At 44.0% G+C, this 16,403-nt stretch overlaps 1 protein-coding gene across 3 annotated transcripts in view; it reads right to left on the reverse strand.

Moving 5' to 3' along the window:
* Window positions 1-16,403, reverse strand: part of ASCC3 (activating signal cointegrator 1 complex subunit 3) — a 530,489-nt gene that overhangs the window by 130,555 nt on the left and 383,531 nt on the right. For all 3 annotated transcript variants that reach the window (XM_037894528.2, XM_037894526.2, XM_043542702.1), the window contains exon 21: window positions 13,766-13,991. In XM_037894528.2, the coding sequence (XP_037750456.1) occupies window positions 13,766-13,991 (226 nt within the window). The remainder of the gene's footprint in view (window positions 1-13,765; window positions 13,992-16,403) is intronic.

The following is a 16,403-nucleotide window of genomic DNA, read 5'->3' on the forward strand; positions in this document are numbered from 1 at the left end:
CCGAAGGCATATAAAATATTGATGTTCCTACAGTTCAGTTAGCTCAATAAGACTATACAGGCAAATCAGTTCTACAATGTGACGCATGTCGGTGAACCCTTGAGTCTGTGTGAAGACCCTATGCGGGTCTATACAGTGATCTGCCTGCACACGTCATTGCAGAATTAGGGCCCATCTGCTGTGATGGTGGTGGTGTTATTTTAGACTTACAGCAAGAGAATGTTAAAAGAAAAATCTGTGACTTCTCAAAATTTCAGAATCATACAATCTGCTAACCCAAGGAATTGGCTGCTTAAAAATAGGCATTTTTAACTAAAAGAAGCATAAAACTTACTTGATTCGACAAAGACTTAAAATACTTTTTCAGAGAATACGACAATCAATTAAACTGTAAAAAAAAAAACCTTCCCGCCAATTTCCAGGGGAAGACGCTTGATCTTCATTACCTCTTTTGTTTCAATGTGAAGGCTTTTTATTTTTTTAAGTGAACTTGTTTCTGTTTAATTTTTAGGCAGATTGGATCCAGGATCTGCACATAAAGTGCAGCATTTATTCCCACTGAATCATAGAAATGTAAGGCTAGAAAGGACCTCAAAAGTTCATTAAGTCCAGGCCCCTGCAATGAAGCAGGATCAAGTACATCTAGATCATACTGACAGGAGTTTATCTATCCTATTCTTAAAAATGTCCAATTATGGAAATTCCATTATCTCCCTTTGAAACCTGCACCAGGACTTAACTACCCTTATAGTTGGAAAGTTTTTCCTCTTATCTAACCAAAATCTCCCTTGACCCTATTACTTCCTACCTTTCCTACCTTCAGTAGACATCAAGAACAATTGATCACTGTCCTCTTTGTAGTAGATCTTAACATATTTGAAGACTTATCAGGTCCCCAATTAATTTTCTTTTCTCAAGACTAAATATGGGCAGTTTTTTTTAACCTTTCCTCACAGATTAGGATTTCTAATTTTTTTTTTTAAATCATTTTTGTTGCTCTTCTCTGGATTCTCTCCAAATTTACCACAGCTTTCCTGAAATGTGGCACCCAGACCTGGACATAGTACTCCAGCTGAGGCTTTACCAGGGCCAAACAGAGAATCATAGACTATCAGGGTTGGAAGGGACCTCAGGAGGTCATCTAGTCCAACCCCCGGCTCAAAGCAGGACCAATCCCCAACTAAATCATCCCAGCCAGGGCTTTGTCAAGCCTGACCTTAAAAACTTCTAAGGAAGAAGATTCCACCACCTCCCTAAGTAACGCATTCCAGTGTTTCACCACCCTTCTAGTGAAAAAGTTTTTCCTAATATCCAACCTAAACCTCCCCCACTGCAACTTGAGACCATTACTCCTTGTTCTGTCATCTGCTACCACTGAGAACAGTCTAGAGCCATCCTCTCTGGAACCCCCTTTCAGGTAGTTGAAAGCAGCTATCAAATCACCCCTCATTCTTCTCTTCCGCAGACTAAACAATCCCAATTCCTTCAGCCTCTCCTCGTAAGTCATGTGTTCCAGTCCCCTAATCATTTTTGTTGCCCTCCGCTGGACCCTTTCCAATTTTTCCACATCCTTCTTGTAGTGTGGGGCCCAAAACTGGACACAGTACTCCAGATTTCAGAGTTAACAGCCATGTTAGTCTGTACTCGCAAAAAGAAAAGGAGTACTTGTGGCACCTTAGACACTAACCAATTTATTTGAGCATAAGCTTTCGTGAGCTATAGCTCACTTCATCGGATGCATACTGTGGAAAATACAGAAGATGTTTTTATACACATAAACCATGAAAAAATGGGTGTTTATCACTACAAAAGGTTTTCTCTCCCCCCACCCTACTCTCCTGCTGGTAATAGCTTATTTAAAGTGATCACTCTCCTTACAGTGTGTATGATAATCAAGGTGGGCCATTTCCAGCACAAATCCAGGTTCCGCCCCCCCCCCCCCAAACAGGAGAGTGGGTTTGTTGGGGGGGGGGGGGGGGGGGGAGAAAACCTGGATTTGTGCTGGAAATGGCCCACCTTGATTATCATACACATTGTCATAAATATAAAGGGAAGGGTAAACCCCTGTAAAATCCCTCCTGGCCAGAGGAAATCTCCTCTCACCTGTAAAGGGTTAAGAAGCTAAAGGTAACCTCGCTGGCACCTGACCAAAATGACCAATGAGGAGACAAAAAAAAAAAAAAGCTGGGAGGAGGGAGAGAAACAAAGGGTATGTGTGTCTGTCTATATTTTGTCTTTGCCGGGGATAGACCAGGAATGAAGCCTTAGAACTTTTAGTAAGTAATCTAGCTAGGTACGTGTTAGATTATGATTTCTTTAAATGGCTGAGAAAAGAATTGTGCTGAATAGAATAACTATTTCTGTCTGTGTATCTTTTTTGTAACTTAAGGTTTTTGCCTAGAGGGGTTCTCTATGTTTTGAATCTAATTACCCTGTAAGGTATCTACCATCCTGATTTTACAGGGGGGATTTCTTATTTCTAATTACTTCTATTTCTATTAAAAGTCTTCTTGTAAGAAAACTGAATGCTTTTTCATTGTTCTCAGATCCAAGGGTTTGGGTCTGTGGTCACCTATGCAAATTGGTGAGGCTTTTTATCCAACATTTCCCTGGAAAGGGGGGGGTGCAAGTGTTGGGAGGATTGTTCATTGTTCTTAAGATCCAAGGGTCTGGGTCTGTAGTCACCTAGGCAAATTGGTGAGGCTTTTTACCAAACCTTGTCCAGGAAGTGGGGTGCAAGGTTTTGGGAAGTATTTTGGGGGGAAAGACGTGTCCAAACAGCTCTTCCCCAGTAACCAGTAATTGTTTGGTGGTGGTAGCGGCCAATCCAAGGACAAAAGGGTGGAATATTTTGTACCTTGGGGAAGTTTTGACCTAAGCTGGTAAAGATAAGCTTAGGAGGTTTTTTTCATGCAGGTCCCCACATCTGTACCCTAGAGTTCAGAGTGGGGGAGGAACCTTGACATGGTGGCAGAGTGGTGGGATTAACCTGAAATCATTTTGAGATCCAGTTGAGATTTTTTTTTTGAACTAGAAATACAGATTTTAAAAAAAGGAGATTTTTTTTTTCTTTCCTTTGGAAAGGAAGTCCAGAAGCAGCTGAAACTGAAAGCAGCTTGTTTTTTTCTCTGCTTTGTGGCCAAGCAGAGACAAAAGGGGATTATCTTTGTGAATTGCAGGTTTTCTTTGCCTGGAGGCAGGGTACTTAACTCCTGCAGGGAAATTCACAGTCTTCCAACCCAGAGTTTTTTTTTTTCCCTAAAAGTAAATAGAAGGGGGGGTGTTCTACCCATTTGCCTGGAGACAAAAGTGGCAAGGGTTTTTTTTTTTGGATTTTGATTTTTTACAAGGAGCACAAGTTTAAAAAGGAAACTTGGTTTTTCTTTGGGCTGGGTAAACAGGTTTCAAAGTAGCTGGAAGTTTTTGCTTTGATTTGGGCCCAGAGCAGAGACAAGGGAATTGTCTTTTTTTTTTTTTTTGTAGGCTGACAATCACTATCAGAGAATAGGTATTCTATTCCAGCACAGCAAAATTTTACAGCCAAGTTTTTTTTTTGTTTATTTCTAAACCTCGGGTGTAAAGTTAGTTAAAAACAGAGAGGTTAGAATGACAAAATCTGCGGCTCGACTACGGCTGGAATTAGCCAGATTTCAGGCTGAGGAAAGACAAAGGGAACATGAAAGACAGATAGAACTCATGCGGCTGAAGAAGGAGGAGAAGGAACAAGAAAGGGAGGCAGCGAAAGAGGCAGCGAAAGAGGCAGAACAACACCAAGCGGCTGCTCACAGGAGAGCTATGGAAGCAAGGGACAAAGAACTGGAGGAGAAGGAAAAAGAGAGGAAGTATGTGGAGGAGATAGAGAAGATAAAGGCTCAGGAGAATATCCCAACAAACCCTAGCTATCCTTCTCCAAGTACCACTTCCCATCCCAGAAAGTTCCCCACCTACAAAGCAGGCGATGATACTGAGGCCTTCCTAGAAAACTTCGAAAGGGCCTGCCTTGGGTACAACATCTCTACTGACCAATACATGGTAGAGCTGAGGCCGCAGCTCAGTGGACCCTTAGCTGAGGTGGCAGCTGAAATGCCTAAAGAACACATGAACAAGTATGAACTGTTTAAATCCAAGGCGAGAGTCAGAATGGGGATAACACCCGAGCAGTCTCGTCGGAGGTTCAGAGCCCTAAGGTGGAAACCAGACGTGTCATTTACCCGACATGCCTACCACATTGTGAAACATTGGGATGCCTGGATATCCGGAGCAAGTGTTGAATCTCCAGTAAATTTGCCCTTCCTAATGCAAATGGAACAATTCTTAGAGGGTGTTCCTGAGGAAATAGAAAGATACATCCTAGATGGGAAGCCCAAAACTGTAATCGAGGCAGGAGAGATTGGAGCCAGATGGGTGGAGGTGGCAGAGAAGAAGAAAACTGGTCGCAGTTGGAGCGGAGACCAGAAGGGACAACCCCAGACCACACCCTATTACCGGGGGCCGCCCAAAGCCCCACCTACCTCCCAAAGAACCCTCCAGACCCCTTATCGTCCCTCCACCCCGTTCTCCAGCAACCCTCCTCGCCCCAGTGACCAGTCAGCTGGACGATGTTTTAAATGTAACGAGCTGGGGCATGTAAAGGCCAACTGCCCCAAGAACCCCAACAGATTACAGTTCATTGCACCGGAATCGCACCAGAGGTCCACAGGCCCAGATACCTCCCAGATACCCTTGGAGCGGAGGGAAACTGTGAGTGTGGGCGGGAAGAAGGTCACCGCGTGGAGGGACACCGGAGCACAAGTGTCAGCTATCCATGCTTCCTTAGTGGACCCCAATTTAATCAACCCAGAGATCCAAGTGACGATTCAACCCTTCAAGTCCAACTCTTTCGATTTGCCTACAGCCAAGTTGCCTGTCCAGTACAAGGGCTGGTCCGGAACGTGGACTTTTGCAGTCTATGATGATTATCCCATCCCCATGCTGTTGGGGGAAGACTTGGCCAATCATGTGAAGCAGGCCAAGAGGGTGGGAACGGTCACCCGCAGCCAGGCTAACCAAGCCGTGAGGCCTAGCTCTGTTCCGGAAACTTCTATCAGGACCCGGTCAGAGGTGATGGATCCGGACCCCAGACCAATGTCTGCAACAGCAGTAGTGGATCCAGTCCCAGAGACCCAGACGGAACCAGTCCCAGAACCGGAACCAGCCGAACAACCAACACCAGACCCATTGCCAGCACTGAATCCAGTACTTGCAACCTCAACACCAGAGGGCCCCACCGACCCTGAACCGACAGCAGCCGATAACCCGACACAAGAGGCTCAGCCGGAGCCTGAATCCCAACATAGTTCACCAGCGGAGAGCGGTTCACAGTCAACAGAAACAGCCCCATCCCCTATATCGCTTCCAGAGGGACCAAGCCTAGGTCCACAATCCAATAAGGAACTGATGTCTCCAGCATCAAGGGAACAGTTCCAGACCGAACAGGAAGCCGATGAAAGCCTCCAGAGAGCTTGGACGGCGGCACGGAGCCACCCACCGCCTCTCAGCTCTTCTAATCGATCCAGGTTTGTTGTAGAAAGAGGACTTTTATACAAGGAAACTCTTTCTGGTGGACACCAGGAAGACTGGCATCCTCAGAGACAGTTGGTAGTTCCAACTAAATACCGGGCCAAGCTCTTGAGCTTAGCCCATGATCACCCTAGTGGCCATGCTGGGGTGAACAGGACCAAAGACCGTTTGGGGGGGTCATTCCACTGGGAGGGAATGGGCAAGGATGTTTCTACCTATGTCCAGTCTTGTGAGGTGTGCCAAAGAGTGGGAAAGCCCCAAGACCAGGTCAAAGCCCCTCTCCAGCCACTCCCCATCATTGAAGTTCCATTTCAGCAAGTAGCTGTGGATATTCTGGGTCCTTTTCCGAAAAAGACACCCAGAGGAAAGCAGTACATACTGACTTTCATGGATTTTGCCACCCGATGGCCGGAAGCAGTAGCTCTAAGCAACACCAGGGCTAAAAGTGTGTGCCAGGCACTAGCAGACATTTTTGCCAGGGTAGGTTGGCCCTCCGACATCCTCACAGATGCAGGGACTAATTTCCTGGCAGGAACTATGAAAAACCTTTGGGAAGCTCATGGGGTAAATCACTTGGTTGCCACTCCTTACCACCATCAAACAAATGGCATGGTGGAGAAGTTTAATGGAACTTTGGGGGCCATGATACGTAAATTCGTAAATGAGCACTCCAATGATTGGGACCTAGTGTTGCAGCAGTTGCTCTTTGCCTACAGAGCTGTACCACACCCCAGTTTAGGGTTTTCCCCATTTGAACTTGTATATGGCCGTGAGGTTAAGGGGCCATTGCAGTTGGTGAAGCAGCAATGGGAGGGATTTACACCTTCTCCAGGAACTAACATTCTGGACTTTGTAACCAACCTACAAAACACCCTCCGAACCTCTTTAGCCCTTGCTAAAGAAAACTTACAGGATGCTCAAAAAGAGCAAAAAGCCTGGTATGATAAACATGCCAGAGAGCGTTCCTTCAAAGTAGGGGACCAGGTCATGGTCTTAAAGGCGCTCCAGGCCCATAAAATGGAAGCATCGTGGGAAGGGCCATTCACGGTCCAGGAGCGCCTGGGAGCTGTTAATTATCTCATAGCATTCCCCACCTCCAACCGAAAGCCTAAGGTGTACCATATTAATTCTCTAAAGCCCTTTTATTCCAGAGAATTAAAGGTTTGTCAGTTTACAGCCCAGGGAGGAGACGACGCTGAGTGGCCTGAAGGTGTCTACTACGAAGGGAAATGTGCTGGTGGTGTGGAAGAGGTGAACCTCTCCATGACCCTTGGGCGTATGCAGCGACAGCAGATCCAGGAGCTGTGCACTAGCTACGCGCCAACGTTCTCAGCCACCCCAGGACTGACTGAACGGGCATACCACTCCATTGACACAGGTAATGCTCGCCCAATTAGAGTCCAACCTTACCGGGTGTCTCCTCAAGCTAAAACTGCTATAGAACGGGAGATCCGGGATATGTTACAGATGGGTGTAATCCGCCCCTCTGAAAGTGCATGGGCATCTCCAGTGGTTCTAGTTCCCAAACCAGATGGGGAAATACGTTTTTGCGTGGACTACCGTAAGCTAAATGCTGTAACTCGCCCAGACAACTATCCAATGCCACGCACAGATGAACTATTAGAGAAACTGGGACGGGCCCAGTTCATCTCTACCTTGGACTTAACCAAGGGGTACTGGCAGGTACCGCTAGATGAATCTGCCAAGGAAAGGTCAGCCTTCACCACACATCTCGGGCTGTATGAATTTAATGTACTCCCTTTCGGGCTGCGAAATGCACCCGCCACCTTCCAAAGACTTGTAGATGGTCTCCTAGCGGGATTAGGAGAATATGCAGTCGCCTACCTTGACGATGTGGCCATATTTTCGGATTCCTGGGCAGACCACCTGGAACATCTACAAAAAGTCCTTGAGCGCATAAGGGAGGCAGGACTAACTGTTAAGGCTAAGAAGTGTCAAATAGGCCTAAACAGAGTGACTTACCTTGGACACCAGGTGGGTCAAGGAACTATCAGCCCCCTACAGGCCAAAGTGGATGCTATCCAAAAGTGGCCTGTCCCAAAGTCAAAGAAACAGGTTCAATCCTTCTTAGGCTTGGCCGGTTATTACAGACGATTTGTACCGCACTACAGCCAAATCGCCGCCCCACTGACAGACCTAACCAAAAAGAAACAGCCAAATGCGGTTCAGTGGACCGAAAAGTGTCAGAAGGCCTTTAACAAGCTTAAAGCGACACTCATGTCTGACCCTGTACTAAGGGCCCCAGACTTTGACAAACCGTTCCTAGTAACCACAGATGCGTCCGAGCGTGGTGTGGGAGCAGTTTTAATGCAGAAAGGACCTGATCAAGAATTCCACCCTGTAGTGTTTCTCAGCAAAAAACTGTCTGAGAGGGAAAGCCACTGGTCAGTCACTGAAAAAGAATGTTACGCCATTGTCTACGCTCTGGAAAAGCTACGCCCATATGTTTGGGGACGGCGTTTCCACCTGCAAACCGACCATGCTGCACTGAAGTGGCTTCACACGGTCAAAGAAAATAGCAAAAAACTTCTTCGGTGGAGTTTAGCTCTCCAAGATTTTGATTTTGACATCCAACACATCTCAGGAGCTTCTAACAAAGTGGCTGATGCACTCTCCCGTGAAAGTTTCCCAGAATCAACTGGTTAAAATCGTCCTTGAGATGTAGAAAATATTGTTAGTCTTTATGTACTTGGTAGTATATTTAGAGATGCATGTGTCTTATTAACTCTGTTTTTCCTAGAGCTCCAGGAAGAAATCCCAGCCAGTGTTTCACCCTAGCTGAGATTTGGGGGGCGTGTCATAAATATAAAGGGAAGGGTAAACCCCTGTAAAATCCCTCCTGGCCAGAGGAAATCTCCTCTCACCTGTAAAGGGTTAAGAAGCTAAAGGTAACCTCGCTGGCACCTGACCAAAATGACCAATGAGGAGACAAAAAAAAAAAAAGCTGGGAGGAGGGAGAGAAACAAAGGGTATGTGTGTCTGTCTATATTTTGTCTTTGCCGGGGATAGACCAGGAATGAAGCCTTAGAACTTTTAGTAAGTAATCTAGCTAGGTACGTGTTAGATTATGATTTCTTTAAATGGCTGAGAAAAGAATTGTGCTGAATAGAATAACTATTTCTGTCTGTGTATCTTTTTTGTAACTTAAGGTTTTTGCCTAGAGGGGTTCTCTATGTTTTGAATCTAATTACCCTGTAAGGTATCTACCATCCTGATTTTACAGGGGGGATTTCTTATTTCTAATTACTTCTATTTCTATTAAAAGTCTTCTTGTAAGAAAACTGAATGCTTTTTCATTGTTCTCAGATCCAAGGGTTTGGGTCTGTGGTCACCTATGCAAATTGGTGAGGCTTTTTATCCAACATTTCCCTGGAAAGGGGGGGGTGCAAGTGTTGGGAGGATTGTTCATTGTTCTTAAGATCCAAGGGTCTGGGTCTGTAGTCACCTAGGCAAATTGGTGAGGCTTTTTACCAAACCTTGTCCAGGAAGTGGGGTGCAAGGTTTTGGGAAGTATTTTGGGGGGAAAGACGTGTCCAAACAGCTCTTCCCCAGTAACCAGTAATTGTTTGGTGGTGGTAGCGGCCAATCCAAGGACAAAAGGGTGGAATATTTTGTACCTTGGGGAAGTTTTGACCTAAGCTGGTAAAGATAAGCTTAGGAGGTTTTTTTCATGCAGGTCCCCACATCTGTACCCTAGAGTTCAGAGTGGGGGAGGAACCTTGACACACATTGTAAATAGAGTGATCACTTTAGATAAGCTATTACCAGCAGGAGAGTAGGGTGGAGGGAGAGAAAACCTTTTGTAGTGATAAACACCCATTTTTTCATGGTTTGTGTGTATAAAAACATCTTCTGTATTTTCCACAGTATGCATCTGATGAAGTGAGCTGTAGCTCACGAAAGCTTATGCTCAAATAAATTGGTTAGTGTCTAAGGTGCCACAAGTACTCCTTTTCTTTTTGCGAGTACTCCAGATGAGGCCTCACCAATGTCGAATAGAGGGGAATGATCACGTCCCTCGATCTGCTGGCAATGCCCCTACTTATACAGGCCAAAATGCCATTGGCCTTCTTGGCAACAACGGCACACTGTTAACTCCTATCCAGCTTCTCGTCCACTGTAACCCCTAGGTCCTTTTCTGCAGAATTGCTGCCCAGCCATTCGGTCCCTAGTCTGTAGCGGTGCATGGGATTCTTCCGTCCTAAGTGCAAGACTCTGCACTTGTCCTTGTTGAACCTCATCAGATTTCTTTTGGCCCAATCCTCTAATTTTTCTAGGTCCCTCTGTATCCTATGACTACCCTCCAGCGTATCTACTTCTCCTCCCAGTTTAGTGTCATCTGCAAATTTGCTGAGGGTGCAATCCACACCATCCTCCAGATCATTTATGAAGATATTGAAGAAAACCAATCCCAGGACTGACCCTTGGGGCACTCCGCTTGATACCGGCTGCCAACTAGACATGGAGCCATTGATCACTACCCGTTGAGCCTGACAATCTAGCCAGCTTTCTATCCACCTTATAGTCCATTCATCCAGCCCATACTTCTTTAACTTGCTGGCAAGAATACTGTGGGAGACCGTGTCAAAAGCTTTGCTAAAGTCAAGGAACAACAGGTCCACTGCTTTCCCCTCTCCACAGAGCCAGTTATCTCGTCATAGAAGGCAATTAGATTAGTCAGGCATGACTTGCCCTTGGTGAATCCATGCTGACTGTTCCTGATCACTTTCCTCTCCTCTAAGTGCTTCAGAATTGACTCCTTGAGGACCTGCTCCATGATTTTTCCAGGGACTGAGGTGAGGCTGACTGGCCTGTAGTTCCCAGGATCCTCCTTCTTCCCTTTTTAAAGATGGGCACGACATTAGCCTTTTTCCAGTCATCCGGGACCTCCCCTGATCACCATGAGCTTTCAAAGAATAATTATCTCCCATGTCTTGCATACGCTTCTGTTAATATAGCCCAGAATATTAGTCTTTTTTTGCAACTGCATCACATTGCTGACTCTCATTCAATTTGTGACCCACTATAAACCTGATTGCGTTCAGCAGCAGTACTATTACCACTACAGCCTATCCAGTTCCTCCCCATTTTGTAGTTGTATATGCGGTTTTTCCTTTGTAAGTGTAGTAATTTGCACTTGTCTTATCTGAATTTCATCTTGTTGATTTCAGACCAATTCTCCAATTTATCAAAATCATTTTGAATTCTAATCTTGTCTTCCAATACTCCAAAGTGCTTGCACCCCCTCCCAGTTTGGTGTCATTTGCAAATTTTATAAGCATATTCTCCACTGCATTATCCATGCCATTAATGAAAATATTGAATACTACCTGACCCAGACAAGAACCCTGCAGGACCCCATTAGATACATCCACCTAGTTTGACAGTGAACCGTAGGAAACTATTCTTTGAGTATGGTCTTTCAACCAGTTGTGCATCCACCTTGAAGTAATTTAATCTAGACCACATTTCCTTAGTTTGCTTATGAGAATGCCTTGTTACTCTGTACCAGAAGACTTTCTAAAATCAAAATCCATCATGTCTATAGCTTCCCCCCATCCACTAGACCAATAATCCTGTTGAAGGAAATAAGGTTGGATTGTCATGATTTGTTCTTGACAAATCTATGCTGGCTCTCTCTTATTACCCTATTATCCTGAAGTCTTTCTCTATCTCCCATTAGAATAAGGTGTGACGTTATTGACATAAGCTGGGACCGTATAGATCATTGTTGCAACCAAAGTCCTGTAGTGGCACCAAATCTTGTATAAAGTTGGTCAAATGAGGTGTCTAAGACAAGGTTATGGTTTGCTGGTTATGATTATGCTGTCTATATGTGTGTATCATTTTTATAGTTAAAGTTATGAATATTGGCTGTATACTGTCTGTACTTCAAACTTGTGCTATGCTTCTGGGGAACACTCCAGACAAGTTGGTGTCAGCTCTGCCTAGTCTGCTTGATGGCCCATTAAGGACCATCAGCTATACAAGTGACCCATTGAGAGAAGGCAGACTTGCCTTATGACTCAGCAAGGTATGCAGGGACATGCCTACGGACAGAACTCTTGAGGTTTTTCCAGGCCATGTGATGGACAGCTTGTCTTTGAAACAAAGAAAGAAAGACCACATGGCAAGAAAATATAAAAAGCTGCTGCAGCTCCTCCATCTTGTCTTCAATCCTGCTTCTTACCTCTGGAGAAACTTTGCTATACTGAAGCTTTGAACCAAGGACTGAAAGACCCATCCCCAGCTGTGGATGTACTCCAGAGACTTGATTTGAACCCACAGTTTATTCTATCACTGCTGCAAGCCTGAACCAAGAACTTTGCCATTACTGTATGTAATTGATTTCATTTAACCAATTCTAGCTCTCTCCTATATCTTTTTCCTTTTATGAATAAACCTTTAGATTTTAGATTCTAAAGGATTGGCAACAGCATGATTTGTGGGTAGGATCTGATTTGTATATTGACTTGGGTCTGGGGCTTGGTCCTTTGGGATTGAGAGAACCTTTTTTCTTTTACTGGGGTATTGGTTTTCATAACCATTTGTCCCCATAACAAGTGACACTGGTGGTGATACTTGGAAACTGGAGTGCCTAAGGGATTTGCTTGTGTGACTTGTGGTTAGCCAGTGGGGTAAAACCAAAGTCTTCTCTGTTTGGCTGGTTTGGTTTGCCTTGGTGTGCACAGAAACCCCAGCTTTGGGCTGTAACTGCCCTGCTTGAAGCAATTTGTCCTGAATTGGCACTCTCAGTTGGGTCCCGCTAGAACCAGCATCGTTACATAGGGATGCTGGAAGGGTTTCCCTGCCAGCCAACTCCTCTCTTTTTTACTTCAAGTCACCCTGCTACTTAGAAGCGGTGTGGGGGCTCATATTGAATTAATAGGGAGAGGTGCTGAAAACAAGCTACCAGCCTGAAAATGCTCTCTTTCCATATTTCAAGGTGGCACTGAATTCTAAATTAAGAAAAAGGATGGCTGGCAGGCCAGCAAATGCTTTCCCTCTCTCTCCAATGTCTTGGAGGGAGGGAGGGAGGGAAGGAGAAAGCAGACAGGGAGAAGGACATTAAATAAGTAACAGCTCTCAGGGATGCACTTTGTATTTTTCCTAGGCATTTATAGGACTATAGGACACCCATTACCACAGTATCTAATCACTAATAATCGATTCCCATGTTCAAATACTAGACTCCATCTGCTTACACACGAAAAGTAGTCCATTTAAAATATAACTATGCATATTCTATTACATGTAGAAACATACCTAAACTCATAATTCAATGCTAAGTGCCATTCACACTGAAATTTAGGAGAGTGAAACTCTTTCCACATCTTTTAATCACTTATGCATGGTGCTTAACTTTGGGACTACTCATATGAATCAAGTACCATAGGTGTTTGTGGGATTGGGGCCTTATCTTGGAAGTGATCTGAACACTTGCAGACTGCTGCCAAGTCAAGTATGCAGGTCATCTGTGGTTGTTGAGTCAAGCCAGTCCAAGACTGAAAAGATGCGAATGTCTATTTTCACTGTACATTTGGGAACTATTTGAAAATTCCAGTCTACTTTTTTGTAACAGATAGAGTTGAAAGTGCCCCAACCCTGATTATTCTATAACAAAAATGCTGTTAAAAGTATCACCTTGGACCAGAGGCCTGGAAATGCAGCTGAAGTCCAGGATCTAAAATATCCCTCCAAAGTAAGGGTAACAAGTTAAAAAGTATTCAAAATAAAGAAAAATTCTTCTTAACTCTCTCCCTCTGACCCCATCAGTTGGTGGCTAGCTAATGCATAAGCGTTTATATACACCTTCTAATATTGTTTTTATTCCTATAAATGTAATTGTGGATGTCCTCATTACTGATATATATCAAATCCTTTACTAAACTCCACTAAACTCTTGGCTGGAATGATAATCTTGTGGCAATGAACTCCTCAGGTTAAATGAAAATGAATGCGATCATTCAGAAGCAGGCATGAACCACTTATTGGTAGTGTCCTTTGTTATAATTCCCCACTTTCACTCTTTTTCACATAAACAATATTCAAGTTGTAAGTAATGAAGGACCTGGTTTGTCAACTGTCAGAAATCAATGGGATTAATAGCAAGTTCCTACTCAATGTAAAGAGGAGAACATAGAGTCCAATGTTTAAACAGAACATTGCTTATTATGTTTTTTACCTATTTCATCTTTCCTCATGTCCTTCATCTTATCTACAGAGAGATTCTTTTCCTCCAGCTTTGCGAGGACTGATGGTGGCAACACTGAGAACTGTCGCAAAGGGTTGGCCCAGCCCCACAGCCGCTTGTCAATGACTTTGCTGAGGTTCAGTAGCCGGTACGTCATTGCAGGCCATCGTTTCCTAAGAGCAACCTCAAAAAGGGCTCGAACAATCCGAGCTGCATTCTACAGAGTGAAACATCGAGACGAAGAAAAATATTAGATTCAGATCAAACATTTCTCATTGGATACCACATCTATACTATGTTTTTTCCTATCAGACTCCCAAAACATATTTTTATTGTTAAGTTTTAGCTAAAATATTCTTGAAAAATTTATTTTTCAGTTTCTACCTAATGATTAATTGCATCTCTTAAAAGTGCTTCATCATTACTTAATGGGATGATGACAGTAAATACATACAATTAAACAATTACTAAAGTTATACTGTTATAGTAAACAGAAACAATTGTTGATAGTAATACTTTTTCTTGTTACAATAACCCTGACCGTGCTCAAAAAATTTAAAATTGGATATTCATGCTGAGGGGGAACATGGTCTTGTGGTTAAAGCCCAATCTGGTAGTCGGAAGAAGTAGGTTCAATTGCTAGGTCTGCCGCAGGATTCCTGTCCTTGGTTTTGATCATAGTTATACCAGCACTCAGGGGTTTTGCTCACTATGTCTCAATGACTTCTCAATCACTTTTACTTAGTTTATAAAAATGTTTGCTTTCTTCTTTTATTTGCATTCCCTGCAAACTTAACTTAGAATCTCAACATCAAGATTAATTCTTCATAGACTGTACATAAAAAATAATCTATCCATCCATACTCATCTAACATGGCAATGACAAATATTTTGCCGCCCATTTCTGCCCAATTACACACCCATGCAAGCCCATTGTTTTCAGTGGGATTGCCTAGGCGTAACTGAGGGAAGAATCTGACTTTACAGTGAGAAATGAGCTAGTAGTTCTGTTGATGACTCACTGAGCAGAATAGCATTCACTTTGTGCTGGCTCTGCAGTGCTAACAGGAGTTAAAAAAAAAAAAAAAAAAGGTACTAAAATATTTTGTCACTAAAGCACGCAGTTACTACTTTTCTACTGAGGTAGAAAGAACAATTTTTTTAAAATACAGTAACTCTCCACTTAATGTCCTCTTGCTTAACATTGTTTCGATCTTATGTCCCTGCTCCATTACAGAACATGCTTGTTTAAAGTTGTGCAATGCTCCGCTGTAGTGTCGTTTGGCTGCCTGCTTTGTCCCAGCAGCAGACCCCGCAGATCAGCGCCTTGCCCCCTGCTCCCCACGCCTCCTGCCCATGGCAATCAGCTGGTTTGTGGCATTCAGGAGGCAGGAGCGAAGACTAGGCGCACAGGCTCCCCCTCCCTCCCCACCTCCTGAATGCCACAAACCAGCGGACTGCCGTGGGCAGGAGAGGGAGGGGGAACCTGCATGCCGAGTCCTTGCTCCTCCCCCATCCCTCCTGAATGCCACAAACCAGCTGATTGCCACGGGCAGGAGGCAGGGGAGGGAGTGGGGAGGAGCGAGGACGTGGCGTGCAGAGAAAAGGGGGAAGAGGTGGGGGGAGGGAGAAGAGGCGGGTTAATGCTGGGGGCTTAGGGGAAGGGGTGGAGTGGGCGGGCTGAGGGTTGAGCCCCCCGCCCCTGGTGCTTGCACAATAGGGGAAGCTGCTGCTGCACAACATGCTTCTCCTAGCCTACGGCACCTTCAGACTCCTTGCCTGCCTCACTGTCTGCAGTGCCAGTGGGCAGTGCCTGTGCCTGCACATCCCATTGCTTCATACTCAGCAATGAGGATTGTAGTATTAAATTGTTTCTTTACAATTGCTTAAAACGTACACCTGTATTCAATTGCTTGTTTAAAATTGTTTAAAATGTATATAATGTCTTTTGTCTGGCAAAAAAAATTTCCCTGGAAACTAACACCCCACTATTTACATTAATTCTTATGGGGAAATTGGATTCGCTTAACATCATTTCGCTTCAAGTCGCATTTTTCAGGAACATAACTACAACGTTAAGTGAGGCGTTACCTTAGTCACTGTTTGGATTAGAACTGCAATTTAAAAATTGTGATTCTAAGCACTACCACTCATGTCCTCACGTAAATTATTACACACATTTATAAATTGAGCACCTGCATATGGGACCACACCACCTGCTTTAAAATGCTACAGTTGAAAGAGACAAAAAAAGCTATAAACTGAAATTGAGAGACCCCTCTTAAAATGATCTTGTTGTGCATGTATCACAATCTTTATGATATGTATAATGATCTCAGCAAGCCCACGTGTGCTATAAAACCTGAACACAAGGAAACAAGCGAAGATGGCATGACTATCTTAACTCAGAATATTTATGCTTTTAAATGTTTAACTCTCATCCTTAATATAATTTAAATACAATTTTTATTATTTCTTCTTAAAATGGTTTGGCAAGATCTGACAGCACAATGTCAGAACATACTATGCTGCTGCTGCTTAATGAAGAGACAGAAATACTCTTAATTGTTCCAAAAGCCACAATCTTATAACCCACTACATACATTTACTATTGGTTGACATATGGAAT

Source organism: Chelonia mydas, chromosome 3, assembly GCF_015237465.2.
Source record: "Chelonia mydas isolate rCheMyd1 chromosome 3, rCheMyd1.pri.v2, whole genome shotgun sequence".
Taxonomy (NCBI): Eukaryota; Metazoa; Chordata; order Testudines; family Cheloniidae; genus Chelonia; species Chelonia mydas.